Consider the following 17,899-nt stretch of genomic DNA (forward strand, 5'->3'; position numbering starts at 1 on the left):
CAAGGCTCCCAACGAATGTTAATCAATTCTCTGGGCAATGAATGGATTGGTGACATCGGGAGGGGAGATGCAGGCGAGAAAGAAAGGAGCCCCCCGGCTGCCGTCTCTAAGGGGAGTGCACGCCAGCACACAATCACAAGGCTCCCTTTCCCATGGGACCTCGTTATTATGCTTCACATTTTGATTTATTCCACATGCCCTCTGCTCTTTCAAGGGGTGGGGGGTGATGGGTCTGTTCTCTCCGTTTGCTTTCTTTGCCAAGTAAGTTCCGCTCACCCACGGCAAAAGACTGTGAGAGAAGCAGAAAAGCAAAAAAGTACATACATATGTACATGGAAAACCTAAATTCTTTCTCTGACGAGCAAGCATGATGTAAAGAAAACCACACAAAAATCCAAGCAAGCAGAAAGGAAACAAGTTCAAGTGACCTGAAATGCACGTGCAATACTTTAAAGGATAAGACGTTTAAGAAAACACAGCTTGGGTTTTAAAAGGATGGCTGCCATTAGAGACCTAAAGCCGTGCTTAGAAGTGAGTGCAGAGCTGCTGTTAAGCACGTTTGATTTCTCCCTTAAATCCAGAGTGCAGCATGATCTAACAAACCGTACTGACCTGGTTTGGTTTGTTGCGCTGCGTGGGTGACTTCAGGTCGCCCCAAGCCGCTCTGAGCAGCCCCATGCTGGGGAGCCACAGAGCTGGGCAACACCATGTAGGGGTATTATTCACCTTCCAAACGCCAAGGTAACTGACATATTTAAGGGTGTACTGTACTAAGGCTAATTAACCTTGCCTATCACTTTGCTTGTCTCATGGCCTCACAGTGCGCTGCACTGCACAGGGCAGACGTGCCCAAAGGCATCCCTTTCTGTGCATAGGATGATGGAGCAACCATGGAGTAATGCCCTTTGTGGTATGGCAGGCTTTGCTGGTCCAGCTGCCACAGCTGATTCTGCAGGCTGCAAAGATGCCTAGCAGATTCAGCAAATACTGGGGATGTTAAAACCTACACACTGCATGTTTCATGAAACAGATTCAACAAGAGGAGTGGGAAGAGGGAAGGAGTCCAAAGATCTGCAGCTGCAATTCAGCCTCTTCTGGTTTAAGGTTGCTACACCCACAATTTTGCTGTGCATTTTTATTTCTATAGGTGCCTAGTGAAAAGCACAAAACCCCTCAAACCCAACCTTTAGAGAAAATTCCCTTCTCTTGCAAGAAATCAGTCCACAAATCCTCTTCTCTCACCGTGGCCTCCATAGTTGTTACTTTGCTTTGGACATTACTGCTCAGACATATGCTTCAGCCCAGCTGCCAAGAGGTCTTGGACCTATACTAAGGTTTCGTACCACAGCATCAAACCTTGATGTCAAGCATTTGCATAAAAAGGTTTCTTGGAGTCCAGGAAAAGTCTGCAGTTGAAGCTCCCATCTCAGCAGACCTTTTTATAAGCAGAATGAAGTTAAATTTGTAGAGGAGACGAAGTATCCTCAGGAACCAACGTGAAACAATGGGTTGGGTTTCTGAAGGTAATCAAATCAGCAGCCCTAGTAGAGACCTCAAGTCAGTTGCAAGATCTATTTTCCAGCCTCCTTCTCCAATGCCCACATAGCAGTCCATGCACATATTCATATCCCTGACCAGCAAGACCACACACTGCAAACACGCTCCCTCAAGGAAGAAGCAGCTAAAAGGTGAAACTGCAGGTGATGTGTTTGCTGTATTCTTTTAACTATTACTAAAAGTTAGGAAAGACAACTTATTCACATTTAGGATAATGATTATACAAAGAAAATGTTCTACAAAGAGTGGGTTTTCCCCCGTTTAACATCAGTAAGATTGACAATCCATAGCAAACATGCCCTACTTGCTGAAAGTCAACAAAAATTTTAGTCATTGGTCAAAACAGTTGATTGCCTCTGACATTACAATTCTCTTCTTGGAACTTCTAATTGTTCAGTCAGTACTTCTGCTCGCTGCTGTCACAGTCTAGATCTCTGTTTCTTAATGTTCTTAGCTTACTTCAGAAAGTCTAAAAGTTTAAAAGGTCGAAACCTCTCTTCTGACCACTGCAAGTTACAAAAGGCCTGTTCAGAAATTAATCAAGTGGTATAATAGTAATGCACTTATTAGTATAAGTATACAAAAAATACAAACATCACCAGTAAATTTCCTTTCTTTACACAGAAAATACGTTAAACAGAACCTTTGGTTACAGACTGCCCCCTGAGGAAACCTAATGAAGCCCTCCACTCTATGTCAGTTCCTTCAAACAGCTACATACTTTCCTGCTGGCAAGCAGATTTTGTTAGGCAGGCTCAAGACTTCAGAGCAGATGTTTTACAAACACAAAACCAACAGGCTGGGAGACTATTTCACCTGCTTTCTTTGAAGATAACTCCTCCTCCAAAAGAGCAACGAAGAAATCACAGTAGAATCATAGAGTGGTGGTTTGGGTTGGAAGGGATCTTAAAGGATCATTTATTTCCAACCCACCTGCTACGGGCAGGGACACCTTCCACTAGACCAGCATCAACTTCGCCAGAGCTTGAACTGAAGACTTCAGAAGCCATCAATCCCAACTATTCAAACGCATTAATTGTACCTACTAAATCATCCTCTAAAAGCTTCAAGTGATGCACGAGTGTAAAGTTCTCCCCCCTCCCTTCTTACTGCTTTCCAGATTGCTGTAATATATGATGGGTTTTAAGCACTTATCATCTTAAGTCATTTCTCAATCATCAAACCTCTGTCCCATCATTGATAAACACAGCAGATAAACTATATGCTATTTCCTCCAATGCATGGGTGCTGAGCTTGCACTTCGAGCATTAATCTCAGCCAGCAAGATGTCTCATCCTGTGCTCCCTCCCTTAATCAGATACATCTTTTTCATAATACGTGATGAGACTGGGAGACATCAAGTCTATGACTATGACAACACGGCAAAAGACAGAGCCATGGAGGCAGAAATTACAAAAAAATTCTTTAAAGATCTATATTCAGCAAAAACCTACTATACAGATCAGGCTGATTTAGATAACCAGCAACCAGGGAAGGCGACTAGTCACATTTCAGGAGTTCTGCCCAGCATTTTATTTGCAGACCAAAATAAAAATGAGGACAAGGACTGAGCAGTAAGGGATTCTGCTGCTAAAGCTCTAAGCCTAGAGCCAAACCTCAGGAGGAATAGCAGTGGAGCAAAGTATGTAAAAGCACTGCAGACCAAGTCACATCCACTGCAAAATAGTAAAAAAAAAAAAAAAAAAAAAGACATTTTAACCTATTTTATCTAGGTTTAAAAAATAACATTTAATCATTTTGCTCAGTCAAGAAAAATACCACAATTGCACAAGTTAAAAAACGTATTAAACCCCCAATTCTGTTCACGTGCCAATTCCTTTTGAGTATCTATCTTGAATGTCACTGAATCTAGTTTACATTCCTGAAGGCTGAGGAGCTCTATCATAAGCTACAGCAAATTCTTCACAAGCTTTCAGGAGATGAATACACACTTGCCATTTTTACAAAGGCTTTGCAGAGCTGTAATAAAGAGTGTTCTCACATACTTCAAGAGCAATTTGGGATTAGCTTATGAGATCCGAGACTCAAAAGTTAAAATACAGAAACTGTCCCTCAAACAAGATTGACATGTATTCCAAACAACTAATTTTAAAGACAACTTGCAGAATACTTTTTTTTTTTTAAAATTTGCAAAAATATTCAAGAGAAAGAACAAATACACATGCAGCCACTCGGCGTGTCTCTCAACATAATTGCTTATGTTCAGACTAGCTTTAGACCAGTTACCTAAGACTTGAGTGCAAAACCCGATCTGAATGCTTATGCAAAAGCAAACAAATTTTCCATATGGGTAAAATCAAAGCATGATAACAGGCTTTTAGTTATGCAGCAGTCATACACCTGGCAAGTACTTTAAAAAATAAAATAAAATTGGGGCCTGTTATTATTAGGAAAATGAAATCCAAATTTAAGAACAAACAACAATGGAAAAACCCTGCACTTTTAACACAGTATAAAATACAGATTACTAAAAAAAGATGAATCTGTACTGCACTTAGGGATCCCGATCTCGGATTTCTGTAGAAAGGGCAAAACTAAAAGCTTAAGCATGGATAGTGGTTATCTTTGCAACCAAAGAAAATCACCGAGTTAAGTGATGCAGGCAAGTCCAGGAGGGTGAGCAGAACTTAACAGTGTGAAGGCACCAATCCTGTGACCCCCTTATTAAAGTCACATGAAGGCAGCAATAACCACTGCCAAGCTAAGTGCCTGGCAGCAAGTAGGCAGGCAAAGTAGGTATCATTCAGTTGTTGGGTTTCGTAGATTTCTCTGGCTGGCCTGTTAGCTTCCAGCTGGACCACGGCTTTAGTCCACTGCAGTCAGAGCCACTGGTGAGAATCAAAGGCAATAAACAGCCTAAATCCAGAACATACATGGATGGCTAACCTTTATTTGGAACATACAGGGGAAAAAAAATCCCTTAAAGAGTGAATAGATGGTTCTGTATGGCTTTTCCAGTAGCTAAGCCGCATCAAGTCCCAGTCTCAAAGATGATGGCAGAGACATGAAAGCTACCAAAGAAAAAAGCCTTAAGAGCTATAATCAGTCAAAATGAAAGCAAAAGTTGATCATGCAGCTGGGAGGTCCATTTCTGCTTACAAAAGGGAGTCAACAGCATGTAACTAGTGAAAAAGAATTCTAGATATTACTTCTGTCCTAACTAATGGCTTTAGTAAGGTTTTCCTGGGTATAAGAAACTTGTATTTAAAACCCAGACCTGGGGAAAATAATTCAGAACTGTGACAGAGCACATGGGTATACGAACTGTGCCAGACTTTTGAGGAAAAGCAGTAAGAAGGAAAACAAAATAGGCTACATTTGAAACTGAGCTGGAAGCAACATCACCTCCCGCAACCCTCTCCCCTATGAGGCTGCCTAGAGTAGCACCATGCTCTTGGCAAACCATAAAGAAATACGCTGACAAACTAGAGGCCATCTGTAATACAGCTGAAATAGCATGGAAATATAGGAAACAAAAGCAAAGATGTCCTAGCATCATCCCCAGAAGCAGCTTTTATTCAGCAAGCAATGTTCAGAGTGCCAGCTCTGATGGTCATCTTCAGTTTCTACTCCAGCTCAACAATTTTATGGCAATATGTATAGTTTCCTACAAGTGTAATGTATGGCAAGTTTCAAATGCTCTAAATTTAAAATTAGACAGCAAAACAAGGCTTTGAGTTACCCAATCTTATATACATTTTCTGTTCAGCAGTGGCAACAAACTCACATGACTAATATATGAAGCCCTTCAACAGTGCTTCAAACACTCCTCCATCATTTTATGGGCTAGGTTCTTGATTTTGGCACACATAACCACCTTTTTTTTTTTTGAACTTTCTGTCACCTTCACAACAGAGAGGAGATTCTCAGCTGTCATGCCTCTGCCTTGAGTCACGCATTTGGTAGCAGCAAGAATGCTGCAGTGCAGCAGCAAAAGGGTATCTTCAGGTCTTTTCTCTTTATTCCCTTAATTCTGCACCTGGAAGACAATCCAACCTACTTAGCTTTTGCTATGAACTCTCTTCTCCAATAGTGTTGCCAAAGCCTACTGCCACCTCAGATGAATAACAAGAGTTCCTAAATACCTGGACATACTGAAGTAACATCCTAGATATTTATGTCGCACTTGCTAGCAGTTATGTGCCTCTTGTACTTGTAGAAGAGCTATTTCTGCCAGAGTTTTAGAAGGCAGCAAAGGTATCATTATACTACACTCCTGCAAATACAGCTGCTTAATCTCAAATATGTGAGAGTTTGAGACAGGATTGGTATTAGGAGGGTAACTGTTGAATTTTTTTCTCTATCTAAAAATAAATCTAAACTTCGGAGTTCAAACTTGACACAAACTTATTCTTCTGCTCCACAAAGTCAGATTTAATCAGGCAATCCTGCGTTAACTTTACATCCAGTTCTGATTTTCAAAATTGCCCTCCTACTCTCCACATAGACTTCAGCATCCCACATACAATCTCTCATCTATTCAGTGCTCGTTTTGTTCTTCAGTCTTGGCCTCGGTCCAGTCTTTTCACAAAGCGTGGAAAAAAGCAGGGAAATATAAAGAAGTACAAAACCCTACAGCTCCCCAGAAAGAAACTAGGGGTGCTCATAAAAAACACACTCCACACTGGAAGGGCATGGGGAGAGACAGGGACGAAGACTCCCCTTGAATTTAATGAGGGATTCCATGCATAAATCATAGATACAGATGTGTGTGTATGCAGAAAACGTGTGTGTGTATACACATGCACATGAAGAAAACATATGTATATGATTACATACACATTTTTTATTGAGCAGAAAACCTTTTTAGCACTACTGGAACCACAATGAGGAATACAAAGTGATTTATATAGTCATACAACAGCTATTAAGTTTGATAGCAAACAAACAACTAAGCATCATCCCAGTGCTACAGCCTCCTTCAGCTCAAGATTTCAGGGCTAAGAACCAAGGTACCCAGCATCAGACTGGAGTTTGCGGCACAGCTAAACCACACAGCAAGAGCACCATTTCTTATACACCATTATCTGCTCACCTCAGTATCCCAGGTTGAAAAGCTGGCCCCATCAATGCTAGGTTCAGCCACACACCACTACAAGACCCGCTCATGGACTACCGGGCAGCTGTGTGTCAACATTTTGAAAAGCCCATCTAATGAGGCAGTCAAAATGTTGACATAAAAGCAAGCGTCAAAGTAATGATTAGTACAAGGTACCGAAATTAATTATTTAAAGTTTCAGCACCTTGTAAGTCACCATTTCTGTAGCTGTTTCCCTGATACTGAAAATCCCCATTCCAGTGTAATTAAACTATATTTTGGGAAAGATCCTGGACTGGTTCTGTAGTGCAGCCCTGGACTGCTTGTTGAATTGCAAATATAGTTTCTGTTCACACACAAGCCACTAGTCATAAAATCTTCAGTTAAGACACTAACGAAAGGGTCCCCAATTAATCACTGTATTCTTCTCAAGAGCAGATATCCTCATTAGGAAAGGGGCAGGGCATTAACAAGTTCCACTTTGAGTGTGTCCAATTAACTCATCAACTAAATATGTGCCAGGCAACTTCGACTGGCCTAGCTTTTCCAATCCCCTCTTTCTAGCTGCATCAATTGGGATCCCAGTCGTGTATAAAGTAGCAGTTCTTTTTGTGCTTTACAAGGCTTTTGAGAATGCCGCCGGTGGACAACAAACAACGGCCACTGAAGTGTTTAACAGGTCTTTCACTTGTGCCCATAAAAAGTTAAGTATGCACTTGGGGAGTATGGCACAATTGAAAAAAGAAAAAAAACCCCCAAAAACCAAAAACCAAAAAAAACCACAACCGAAAAACACCCTCTACCTTATAAACAGGGAATGACTTAACCTGCCAACAACGAGCACGGTTGGAGCTCCGTCTGGATCATGTCACGCCTCGATTTTTGCTGAACCTCGGCAGTGGGTGATCCTGCATACAAAGCAAGCTCTGAGACAAAAGCACTATAGGGTGAGTTAAGGACAAAGTAGCAGTTTTCAGCCTGGATTCCCACATAGGCTGTCAAGTAAAACCCCTTGCCAGGGCAGGATTATTCCCTACAGTATACATTTCCAACACACCGTCTTGCCTAAAATTTTCAGCGTCTGTAGTCTGGAGCCTTTCAGTTGTTTTGCGGGAAGAGGAATTCTGCAGCCTGGCAGATTTTGAGGCTTGGCATAAAGCAGGGCTTGCGCAACGGCCAGGGCCCCACTGCAGTCAATGCATGCAGAACCAGCAGCTTCTTCAGGAGCAGGATCCCAGCCTCTGAAATGAGGCCATTTCAGTCCCGATGCCTGAAAACCACCCAGACTCTCTTTTGAGCAATCCCACCCTGACAATGCCTAGTTACATCCCCAGTTCTCTCTTTCCAAACATGACATTCAATTGTTTTAAATGGCTGAAAGATATAATTTCTGAACTTTGTCACAAGTCAGAGAGAAATTCATTTAGCATCTACTTTTCTTCATCTGTTCCTTATATCATTCCCATCGAATTTTATTTTTGCTCTCTGGGTTTCAGCAATTTGCAATCATCTCTCTTGTGCTCAGAGCTTCCCAAGTGCAAACACCAAGTATTATTATGTGTTTGCTCTGGAGACCCTTGCATTTGTTACTCAAAATGGCACCAGGCATTTTTGCTCTTAGTAGTACTACACACATCTCCTGCATCTATCGCCACTACTGATTCCTGAAGTACCATCATCTGCTCCACCATTCTGTACCACTTGGAGAGGAAAATAAAGGAGCTAAGGAACCAGGGAAAGGGAGAAGAGATAGATATATTGAGGGGAAAAAAATTAAAACAATGGAGACTAGCACAAGGTAGAAACAACATCTAAACCTCTGGCTAAGTTTCTTTCTTTGGTCTGTAGGGGAAATGTGTCTGTGCATCAAAAAACTGTACTACGTCAAGTGTGCACTCACCATCTTGGAGATGACCGAAGGCATGTTGCTCACTCAACACAGGACAGAGCTCCTCTCATTGCAGAGCCCAGGCTTGCCCACAGGTTGCAGAAAAAGATCACAGCTTCTCATGCCCAGCCAAAATCAACCAGCCCAATTTGCCTGTTCACAAGTTTATTAGTACAGGAAAGAAAGTGAAGAACAACCACAGCTTTAGAAGTATTTCTAAGCACTTAATTCCAGCTATGGTCCTCAGAAATATTCAAACTAATTGCCTGTTTGAGTGTAGCACATACTTCTATTGCAGACAGAACATCACCAGGCTGCAAATGCAATCAAAGGCCCATTTTCTTAGTTTAATTTGCCATTAGTACACTGCAGGTTTATAGAGCCAAACAAACAACTACAACTGAATTCTCACTGCCATTTCAAACTGTTTCCAAGAAAATATCATAGCAACATTATCAGAGCCTCGAGTTCATTTAATCCTAAATTTGCTACAATAAAACAACACTAGCACCTGTTAGAAAATAGAAAATGTAGTCCTCCCGGGCAAACTGAGCATCTACACAGCTCCGGACCAACAGGGTCAGACTCCTGAGACAAAATCTATCATTTAAAGATCTTTTCACAACTTTAAGAAAGAGCAGATAAACCCCATATCCTAGGGTTTTATAGATATCATGCAGTATTTCAAGAGTAGCACTTACAATTTTTTAATACATACCAAACAGTGATGGATGTATTTATTTCAACCTAAAACATAATCACATAAATGAGCAGTAACATTTAACAGATTCCCTTCCATTTTGTAACTGTGAAGAAAAAACCCACCCCAACTGCAGCAGCACCCACTTCCTGAGTTGAAGATGCCTCTTTAACTGAGGGTGCTCATCACTGTGCAGCCTGTGCGCACCACTGCCCTGCGAACATCAGCAACTTGGAGAGAAAGCGATGGAGGCCTTGTCAGGAACAATCAGTTATTTCAGCATACACTGCGCTTAAAGTGAACTGAAAGTAGCTGCCTGCGTTACCCAGAAAGAAATACTGGGTTATAGGGCTGCAGGGTGGGTGACGGCAGCCCCTCTGCTCCTGTCCTGGCTGGCAGTGGGGTGGCTGACATGGGGAGCGGCCCCAAGAACCCCTGCCCTGGTGGCGGTGGTGGGGGGTCCTGGTGGGGCCAGGGGCAGCCAGCACCCATGGGAACCCACGCGGCCCCAGGGCCACGGGGCTTCACGGGTGACCGGGCTTGTCAGCCCTATTCAGCCCCGCTCCCCGCACACAATAACCAGCAGCCACACTCCCAAATACGGGCCTCCCCCTTCTCCCCGCTTTTATCATCCTTCATATCTCAATGATGACAGGACTGAAAGGGCTTCTGATGGGAAATGTGCTTCGAATTAGCATATTTCCCCCTGTGTACAATGGAGGCATTAAGCTGCTGCATTTTCAAAGTCCAAACAAAAGCAGCCCGGGCTGTTTTTAGCAGCGCTGTCTGAAGTTTTATTCTCCCTTTCTCCCTCCTGAGCTGCAAGCATATTTAACAAATTTTCACTCTTTCTGAAAAGAGGGAAACACGACTGAGAAAATCTTTTTAGTAAATTATATTATTCAGTATATTTCAGACTTTAAAAGAAAAAAAAAAAGGCCGCTCTTTTGATGTGGCAAAGAGCAACATGGTGTCCATGCAGCGTTTCCACTGAACCGCAGGCTTGGGGTCCACCACCCCAGAGACCTTGCCTGGCTGTCCCCAGGACTTGCATGGACCCTGTGATCAAGGACTGTGGAACTCAAATACATTCACAGTAACCCAATACAAAGGGTCCTGTACCCACAGCTTGATTTTCTCCCTGTATCAGGGGCACACTGCTGAAAATACCAGTTTTGAATGAGAAACTAAAACCACTGTGCTGCCAGGAGAAACAAACCAGCTCCCCCCCACCTGGGATTATCCTCTGGTTTAATTTGAGAGGTGAATCTCAGAAGTACAACCTTTTTGAAATGGCTTCAAATTAGAAAGCTATTTACCAGGGAGAGGAGGGCAGGAGGAAGAAGATGAAAATAACACAAGCTCAATACAGAAAGGAGGAAAAAACACTCCCCTATCAAAACATCTTTGGGCACCGATAGGAGAACAAATCTACCTCAGCTCAGTGTGTTGGTCTGTAATTGCTCATTAGCACAGCTGGACCATTAGGAAGCCAGTTTGTGGCTTTCTTGGTAAAGAGGCATGTCTGACTCCTCCTATGTTAAAGAGAATTTTCTCTGAGAGGAAGACATAAGATTACATGGTCAAAATGTTTCTCAGTGGAAGGGTTTTGTTGGTTTTGTGGGGTTTTTTTTCCTCCTTTTTCTTCCCCCTTCCAAGATTTCCAAGGTATTTATGTAATCTTCTATATGCGGCACAGCTAAGAACAAAAATCACGCTCCTTAACAATGTAAGACTACAGCAGAAAAGCAGAATGCCAATGAGATCCCAGGCAGGCTGCCTGCAAGTAAGGTGGATATAAAAACTGCTCAGAAAAAAAGCCTGGGATGCAGCCTGCCGAAGGAGTCTTGTAGGATAAATGTCTGCTTTGTTCAGACTCTGCTGTTCAGTTTCAGAACATTTTCCTGAGGAGCAGGATCCATCTCCACTCCTTGATTTTTTTAGCAGCAATGCTCAACATACTCTAACAGCCTCTGTTGTGCATGAGCACTTTGCCCTCCGTTTTACCCTGCCACGTGCCAAGCAGCCCACGCAGCACCATGCTCCCTCCCGTACAGTGCCAGCCCAGTGGTATCCTGGCAGGAGAGGCATTCCGCTTACTGATTTCCACCAGAACTGAAGAGCTCCTGGTAACACTGTGGTATGGTGTCCATATGGCAACTGCACAGCAGTGACTGAGGTCTAACCATAGACACATTCCTCTCTGTGGCAGATGTTCTCAGATCCTTCTCACCAAAATGTCCTTTGCAGCATCAAGCCCCTACAGCCCGAGGGTTCATCTGCTAATGACTTACACTCTCCTCTGATGCAACAGCTCTGCCAGTAACAAGCCAACATTCCCCCCAGGAAAACTTTTCCGTAGTCTCCAATGGCCACACATTCACTTTAACAACGTCTTTGCTGTACTTGGGACCACACGTGACTGGATGGTGACTTTCTGACCACGTGAGCTAATGAAATCTGGCTGGAGAGTACTATGCGGTATCTGGCAGTATTTCTCTACCACCACCTGTAAACTGCCTTTAAAGGCTGGACACGCGTTTTCCCGTGCTCTGAGGCACTTCACAACTTGGTACCAAAATAGTGGACAAGACCTCCACACGTTACCACAGACAGGTCTCATGTCAAAGCTGAAGAAGGAAGGACGTCATTTCAGAGGCCTTCATTCGGTCATTAACAGATGGATGACAGTAATAAAGCAGTCTAGGCAGGAGACTGAGGAATTAAAGACCAAAATGGAGATCGGTTTTCTCACTCATACTAGGACGAGCAGAACTTCACTTTGTAAGCATTCTTTCTGAGATGAGTCCTTTGAAAGCATTGTTCAATCAACTGCCATGACAGCTCGGCACAGAAAGTGAAATAAAACAGATGCCAGCTCAAACTACAAATGGATGTACTTGAACCGCTGCAGTTCTAAGTCACAAAAAGGTAATGTATTGGGTTTGTGTGGCAAAGTTTTGGTATCAGGGTGGGCTACAGGGGTGGCTTCTGTCAAAAGCTGCTAGAACCTTCCCCCACATCCAACAGATCCAATGCCAGCTGGCTCCATGACAGACCTGCCACTGACCAAGGCCGAGCCCATCAGCAACAGTGGTAGCGCCTCTGAGATCGTGTATTTAACAAGGGGAAAAACTGCACACAACAGCAACTCCAGCCAGAGAGGAGAGTTAGTCTATGTGAGAGCAACAACTCTGCAGACACCCAGGTCAGTGCAGAAGGCGGCAGGAGGGGCTCCAGGCGCTGGAGCAGAGATTCCCCTGCAGCCCGTGGCATACCCTAGTGAGTCAGGCTGTGCCCCTCAGCCCATGGAGGTCCATGGTGGAGCAGATACCCACCCACAGCCCATGGAGGACTCCACGCTGGAGCAGGGGAATGCCCAAAGGATGCTGGGACCCCATGGGAAGCCCGCACTGGAGCAGGCTCCTGGCAGGACCTGCGGCCCCATGGAGAGAGGAGCACAGGCTGGGGCAGGTTTGCTGGCAGGACTTGTGACCCCATGGGGGACCCACACTGGAGCAGCCTGCTCCTGAGGGACTGCACCCCATGGAAGGGACACACACTGGAGCAGTTTGTGAAGAACTGCAGCCCGTGGGAAGGACTCACGTTGGAGCAGTTTGTGGAGGACTGTCTCCCATGGGAGGGACCCCAGGCCAGAGCAGGGGCAGTGTAAGCAGCCCTCCCCTGAGAAGGAGGGAGTGACAGAGACAGCATGTGATGAACTGACCGCAACCGCCATTCCCCGTTCCCTTGCACAGCTGGGCAGGAGGAGGTAGCAAATTCAGATGTAAAATTAAGCCCGGAAACAAGTAAGGGATGGGCCGGGGGTGGGGAGCAGGTGTTGCTAAGATTTGGGTTTATTTCTCATTATCCTACTGTGATGTGACTGGTAATAAATTATCGTTTTCCCCCAAGTCGAGTCTGTTTTGCCTGTGACAGTAACTGCTGAGTGATCTTCCTGTCCTTATCCCCCGAGCTTTTAATTGTATCTTCTCTCCCCTATCTAACTTAGGAGGGGGAGTGACAGAGAGGCTTTGATGTCCACTAAAAACACCCAGTAAACTCAGCAATGAGATTTTAGGCTTCTTGGGGATGGGATCTATTAATAGAAACTTCAGGTAAGATAGTCTCATAACTTCAAATTCAGACGAAGAAAAGAAGCCCTCCACTGATTAGGAGATACTACATCTCACCTGCGGAATTTCTCTTCAGGATGGCTGGGGCGTGAGGAAAGGAAGTGAATGAAGTCAGAGCAGGGTAAAGCAGCGCCTTTCATGTTGCCAACGCCCCAGAAGGGATGTGACCACATTACTTTACCAATCCAGGAAATAATCTCAAATTCAAGTTTTTCTTCAGATTCACAGGATTCAGACCAATGATGAATACAGAGCACATGCTGCCATCCGCTGTGGTGTTCTGGCACAGGGCAGCACCCTACCAACAATGGCACCACTCTTCCTTTCAAAAAGCCCCAGAAAGACCGCTCTGTATACTCAAGTGATGTCGGGCTCTAACAACTCAGATCACTAGAGGGTACTGACCCTGACAGCATTCCCACCAAAGGTTCACTTGCTTTTTCTTAGACCTCAGCAGGTATGTACAATATCTAAGCTAAAATAAACAATCCTCATTCCATTCCTTTCGGCATGATGAGTCACTATCTTGCTGAAACAAAACTACCTTCTCACCTCCACACTGAGTAAGTGCTGTTAACCTTTCCAGTATCCCACCTACTGTTATTTTCTTCTGTGCAAGTGAACAACACAGAAGTATCTTCATGCCTCAGCTTTCAGTAAGAAGAGAAAGCCACACAAATTGTTCAGGACATACTATGCCTGCTCCCACAGGCAGAAATAGTTTCTGGCCTTCTGTATTAATTGAAAAAACAAACCCCCAAACTACTGGCACTCAAGCAGAAATTGATTTACTATGAAGTGGGACAAGTCCCTCGTGTCTCCTTTCCTGTACTTTTAACTCAGTCTAGCAAAATCAGCTTCCTGGATCATTACTATTTTTACTACTTTCTAAACAGTGCCATGACTTGGGGAATCTGGCTGAAGGTATCAAGGCAGAGACTTTTGGTCTTCTCAGAATATGGTAGAAACCTGCTAGTCTAACACTTCTGCTCTAAATGCAAGAGCCCCAGCACTAATTTAGACATACACACAGATGTTAAAGAAAAAAAGCATCCTGGGCTCTCAAGGCTGCCCTGGGACAGAGGAACAGGGTCCTGTAAAGTAGGAGACTCCTTTCAAGTCAAGGTTGGGGAGAGCTGGGAATACCAAATATTGGACCTGGGCTGCCGGGCACACCATGACCAAGATCAGGACAGCAATGCAAGTAGGCACAGAGCAGGGTGAGAGGAGAAGTAAATGCTTCCCCCCATTTCATCCTGCTCCATACCCTAGTTGGAACATGGTGCCTGGATGGAGCCCATCATTCACAGCACTGAGGTCTCCCACAGAGATCCTCGATGGTCCCAGGCACGCTGCATGAGCTGATCCCAAACTGGGGATGAATATCCTGTGTCCTGCTACAGAGAGGCTTCCTCATATAGATGTACCTCTGAAGTGCAACAACTCCAGAAACACCTAAATGCCTGCATGCTTGAAAACATACAAACCCTTCTCTCCCCAAAAGCCATACTCCTCCGTCCTTTGTATCTATGCTATACCTGCAATATAAAATCACCACGGATGTTGACAAAATTTCCTCTCTCTTCTAAATATTTCAAAGACAAAGGGTTCAGAGCTTCATACAAAATAAATCCCAATTAATCCACAAAGTAGCAATCAAACATATAAGATACCCTACAGAAGTCAAATGTAGTTCTCCCACAATTTTTAATCATCTTTACAAGGGCATGTAGTGACAGGACAAGGGGGAATGGCTTTAAAATAAAAGAGGGTAGATTTAGATCGGTTATTAGGAAGAAATTCTTTACTGTGAGGGTGGTCAGGCAGTGGAAATGGTTGCCCAGAGAAGTTGTAGATGCCCCATCCCTGGAAGTGCTCAAGGTCAGGCTGGATGGGGCTTTGAGCAGCCTGGTCTAGTAGAAGGTGTCCCTGTCCATGGCAGAGAGGTTGGGACTAGATGGTGTTAAAGGTCCTTTCCAACCCAAATCATTCTATGATTCTATGATCTGATGTAGTATTAGACATGTTGGTCCATCCTGATAACTACTGTTGGAGATTTTTTTACCCAGGACACAAAATACTAACAACACAGAGAGGGTCCCACTTTCCACCCCTACAAGTTGAAGCACTGTTATGAATACACTGTGCAAATAAGCCCTGTGCAATCCCACGGAAAAAAGAAATTTCACACCTAAAGCTGAGCAAATAGATATTCAGAACTGCAACAGAGAGGGAAGACATAAACCCAGCTATTTCCATCTTTAAATATTTGTAATTTCTACTACACAACTTGTCATTTTCTTTTCAAAAAGCTTTTGCTTCACAATGCTGGTGCAAACCCTAAATTTAGCGATATGGGTAAAGAATCTCTATTTCTCTACAGTAAGCATTTTAGGAGGAGTTTCTGCCTCCACCTCTCCTGTGGACCACATTTCAGCCTGCATGTAGCCTTTCTTTGCTATACAGAATAGCTGATGTGCATGTAAGTGAATGAAATTAGAGGGGAAAGTATGTTTTTCCTTGGAAACATGCTATTACAACACAGTGTTGGAAAACAAAGTACATAACCAAATAGACTGTCTTTTTGTGTTTGCTGAGATACTTCACAAATGTAGGACAGGTGTATTATCCTTCTTTAATGCATAAAAAACTAGGCCAGAAAATTTGCTTTTGCAAACACTAAAATCACTTTATTGATCTTCCACAGTATGCGCCTAGATTTCCAGATGGACTCTAAACTACAGGGGTCAATTAGATACAACAGATATCTTTAAACATACCAAATTATCTGAACAGAAAACGTTAAGAAATGAAATAGGTTACCATTCATCTGTACTACATTTTTCAGGAGCAGGAAAGCTACTTTCAAGTTATCCCTAAGGAACATTTCTGTAATACTCCTCTGAATTTTTAGCTAAGCTATTTCTTTCTTTCATGTATTATTTTTGAAACTTTGTAAGAGTCTCCTAAATTCTTCATGCTAATTAGATTCTAATCCAATTCATCAGATGTGGGCCTCATCAGTACTCTTTGCATTAAGGACTTGCGACTCAAAAAGTATCAAAGTTGCTTCAGTTCCTCCTTGGCAAGGGAGGGCTCTTCAGCATTTTGCTCTAAGGAAAGCTGTCAACCAGAGACTGAAGTGAGCAGCACAGGTTACATATCTATCTTCTAGCAAGCTTCTCCTCTCAATGGCTTTCGTATCATTTACTATTTATGTTTGTGCTGAAGTGCAACATCAGAAGCATGAACTATTTTCACCTGCACCAGCAGTATTTTATCTTACCAATTTATTCAACAATGCTCCTTTTTAGAAAGGATTTTACAGAGTCAGATGCAAAAGGAAATGCAGTTTTAATAGTGAGGTGGTTAAAACTCATACTGCAGTTAGGAAATGCAGCAGGAACAATAACTAGCAACTATGACATTACAATTAAACACTGGTACCCAATACTTACTCATTAGTGTCCTTCTGGAATTCTGCTCCTTTTAAGTTTCATTCTTTTGACTTCAAAATAGCTATGATCTGCTAATATATGATATGCCTAAACCCCCCTCTGACAAGCTCTACTGACACAGTCATATTTTTCCCACTTGCATTTTCACATCATCTGAATGCATGCATTGTCAGCCTCCTCTGCCTCCACCTCCCCTTTCCTACATTATGTGCAGTACTCATTTGTTTCAGATCATAAAAAGCACTAGTGGATTCTGCAGCCACTAAAAAGAAGTAGCCAGCATATGGGATCTGTGGGAAATTTGATCCAGTAAGTGAAATGAGACTCAACTTTAGAAGTAATTGATAAACAGGAGAGAAGTTTCAAATATTATTACAGGTTAGGTTGCATTTTCCTTTTGAAATTATACAGAAGAACTGTGGCCATTGCCCTTGCGGGAAACCGCAAGAAACATTATGGGGTTTCTTTAGGAACGAGGCAGATGGCCCTGGTTTCAAATATAGAAGACCTTCCTACACAAAACAAGAGGTGCTGGCACATGATACGTGGGTAGAAGTATGTTTCTGGGTACTTTCCTGGAAATGTGTGCACCCATGAGGTGAAACAGCAGGGTAAGAGAGAGAAGAGAGAGGGGAAAAAAAGAAAAATGAAGCTGAGAAGGAAGAGGGAAGCAGGGTAAGCAGCAGGCTCAGAAGGTACGGTGACAGAGGAAAACGCAAAAAGCATCGCTTTCTGAGCAGACGGGGAGTGTACATGGGAATTCAGATCACCACATTGATCACTATTTCTGAATGACTAAAGAGTACTTGAGATGGTGAGCAAAGAAATTACTTCAGTTCAGATGCAGGAGGTGGCAGAGCTCTGTTAGACTGCATCCACCTCCCACACGAGTAGGAAAGCAGCCCTTCAAGTCCTGCAGGAGGACAGGACGTGCCAAACCCACAGCGGGTTTCACCCCACCACTAGACTACTTCAGAAACCCAAACTGGAGACTTCCCATCCAAGCAGCAACTACCGGCAGTTGCTTTCTCACTCATGGTCTTCCTCCCCTGTTGCCTGTCAAACCGTGGGCTCGCTTTCTTTGTCTCCCTCCTGAATAAC

General features: G+C 43.5%; 1 protein-coding gene across 2 annotated transcripts in view; it reads right to left on the reverse strand.

The window, feature by feature from the left end:
- The window catches only part of GPM6B (glycoprotein M6B), a 111,897-nt gene that overhangs the window by 33,572 nt on the left and 60,426 nt on the right, over nt 1–17,899 (reverse strand). The window contains exon 1 of one of the 2 annotated variants that reach the window (XM_027785330.2): nt 16,799–16,817. The exons of the other annotated variant lie outside the window; for it this stretch is intronic. Coding sequence (XP_027641131.1) covers nt 16,799–16,802 — 4 coding nt within the window. The 5' untranslated portion in view covers nt 16,803–16,817. Of the gene's footprint in view, nt 1–16,798; nt 16,818–17,899 lie in introns of those variants that run through there. 2 annotated transcript variants of the gene reach the window in all.

Source organism: Falco peregrinus, chromosome 4 (assembly GCF_023634155.1).
Source record: "Falco peregrinus isolate bFalPer1 chromosome 4, bFalPer1.pri, whole genome shotgun sequence".
Taxonomy (NCBI): Eukaryota; Metazoa; Chordata; class Aves; order Falconiformes; family Falconidae; genus Falco; species Falco peregrinus.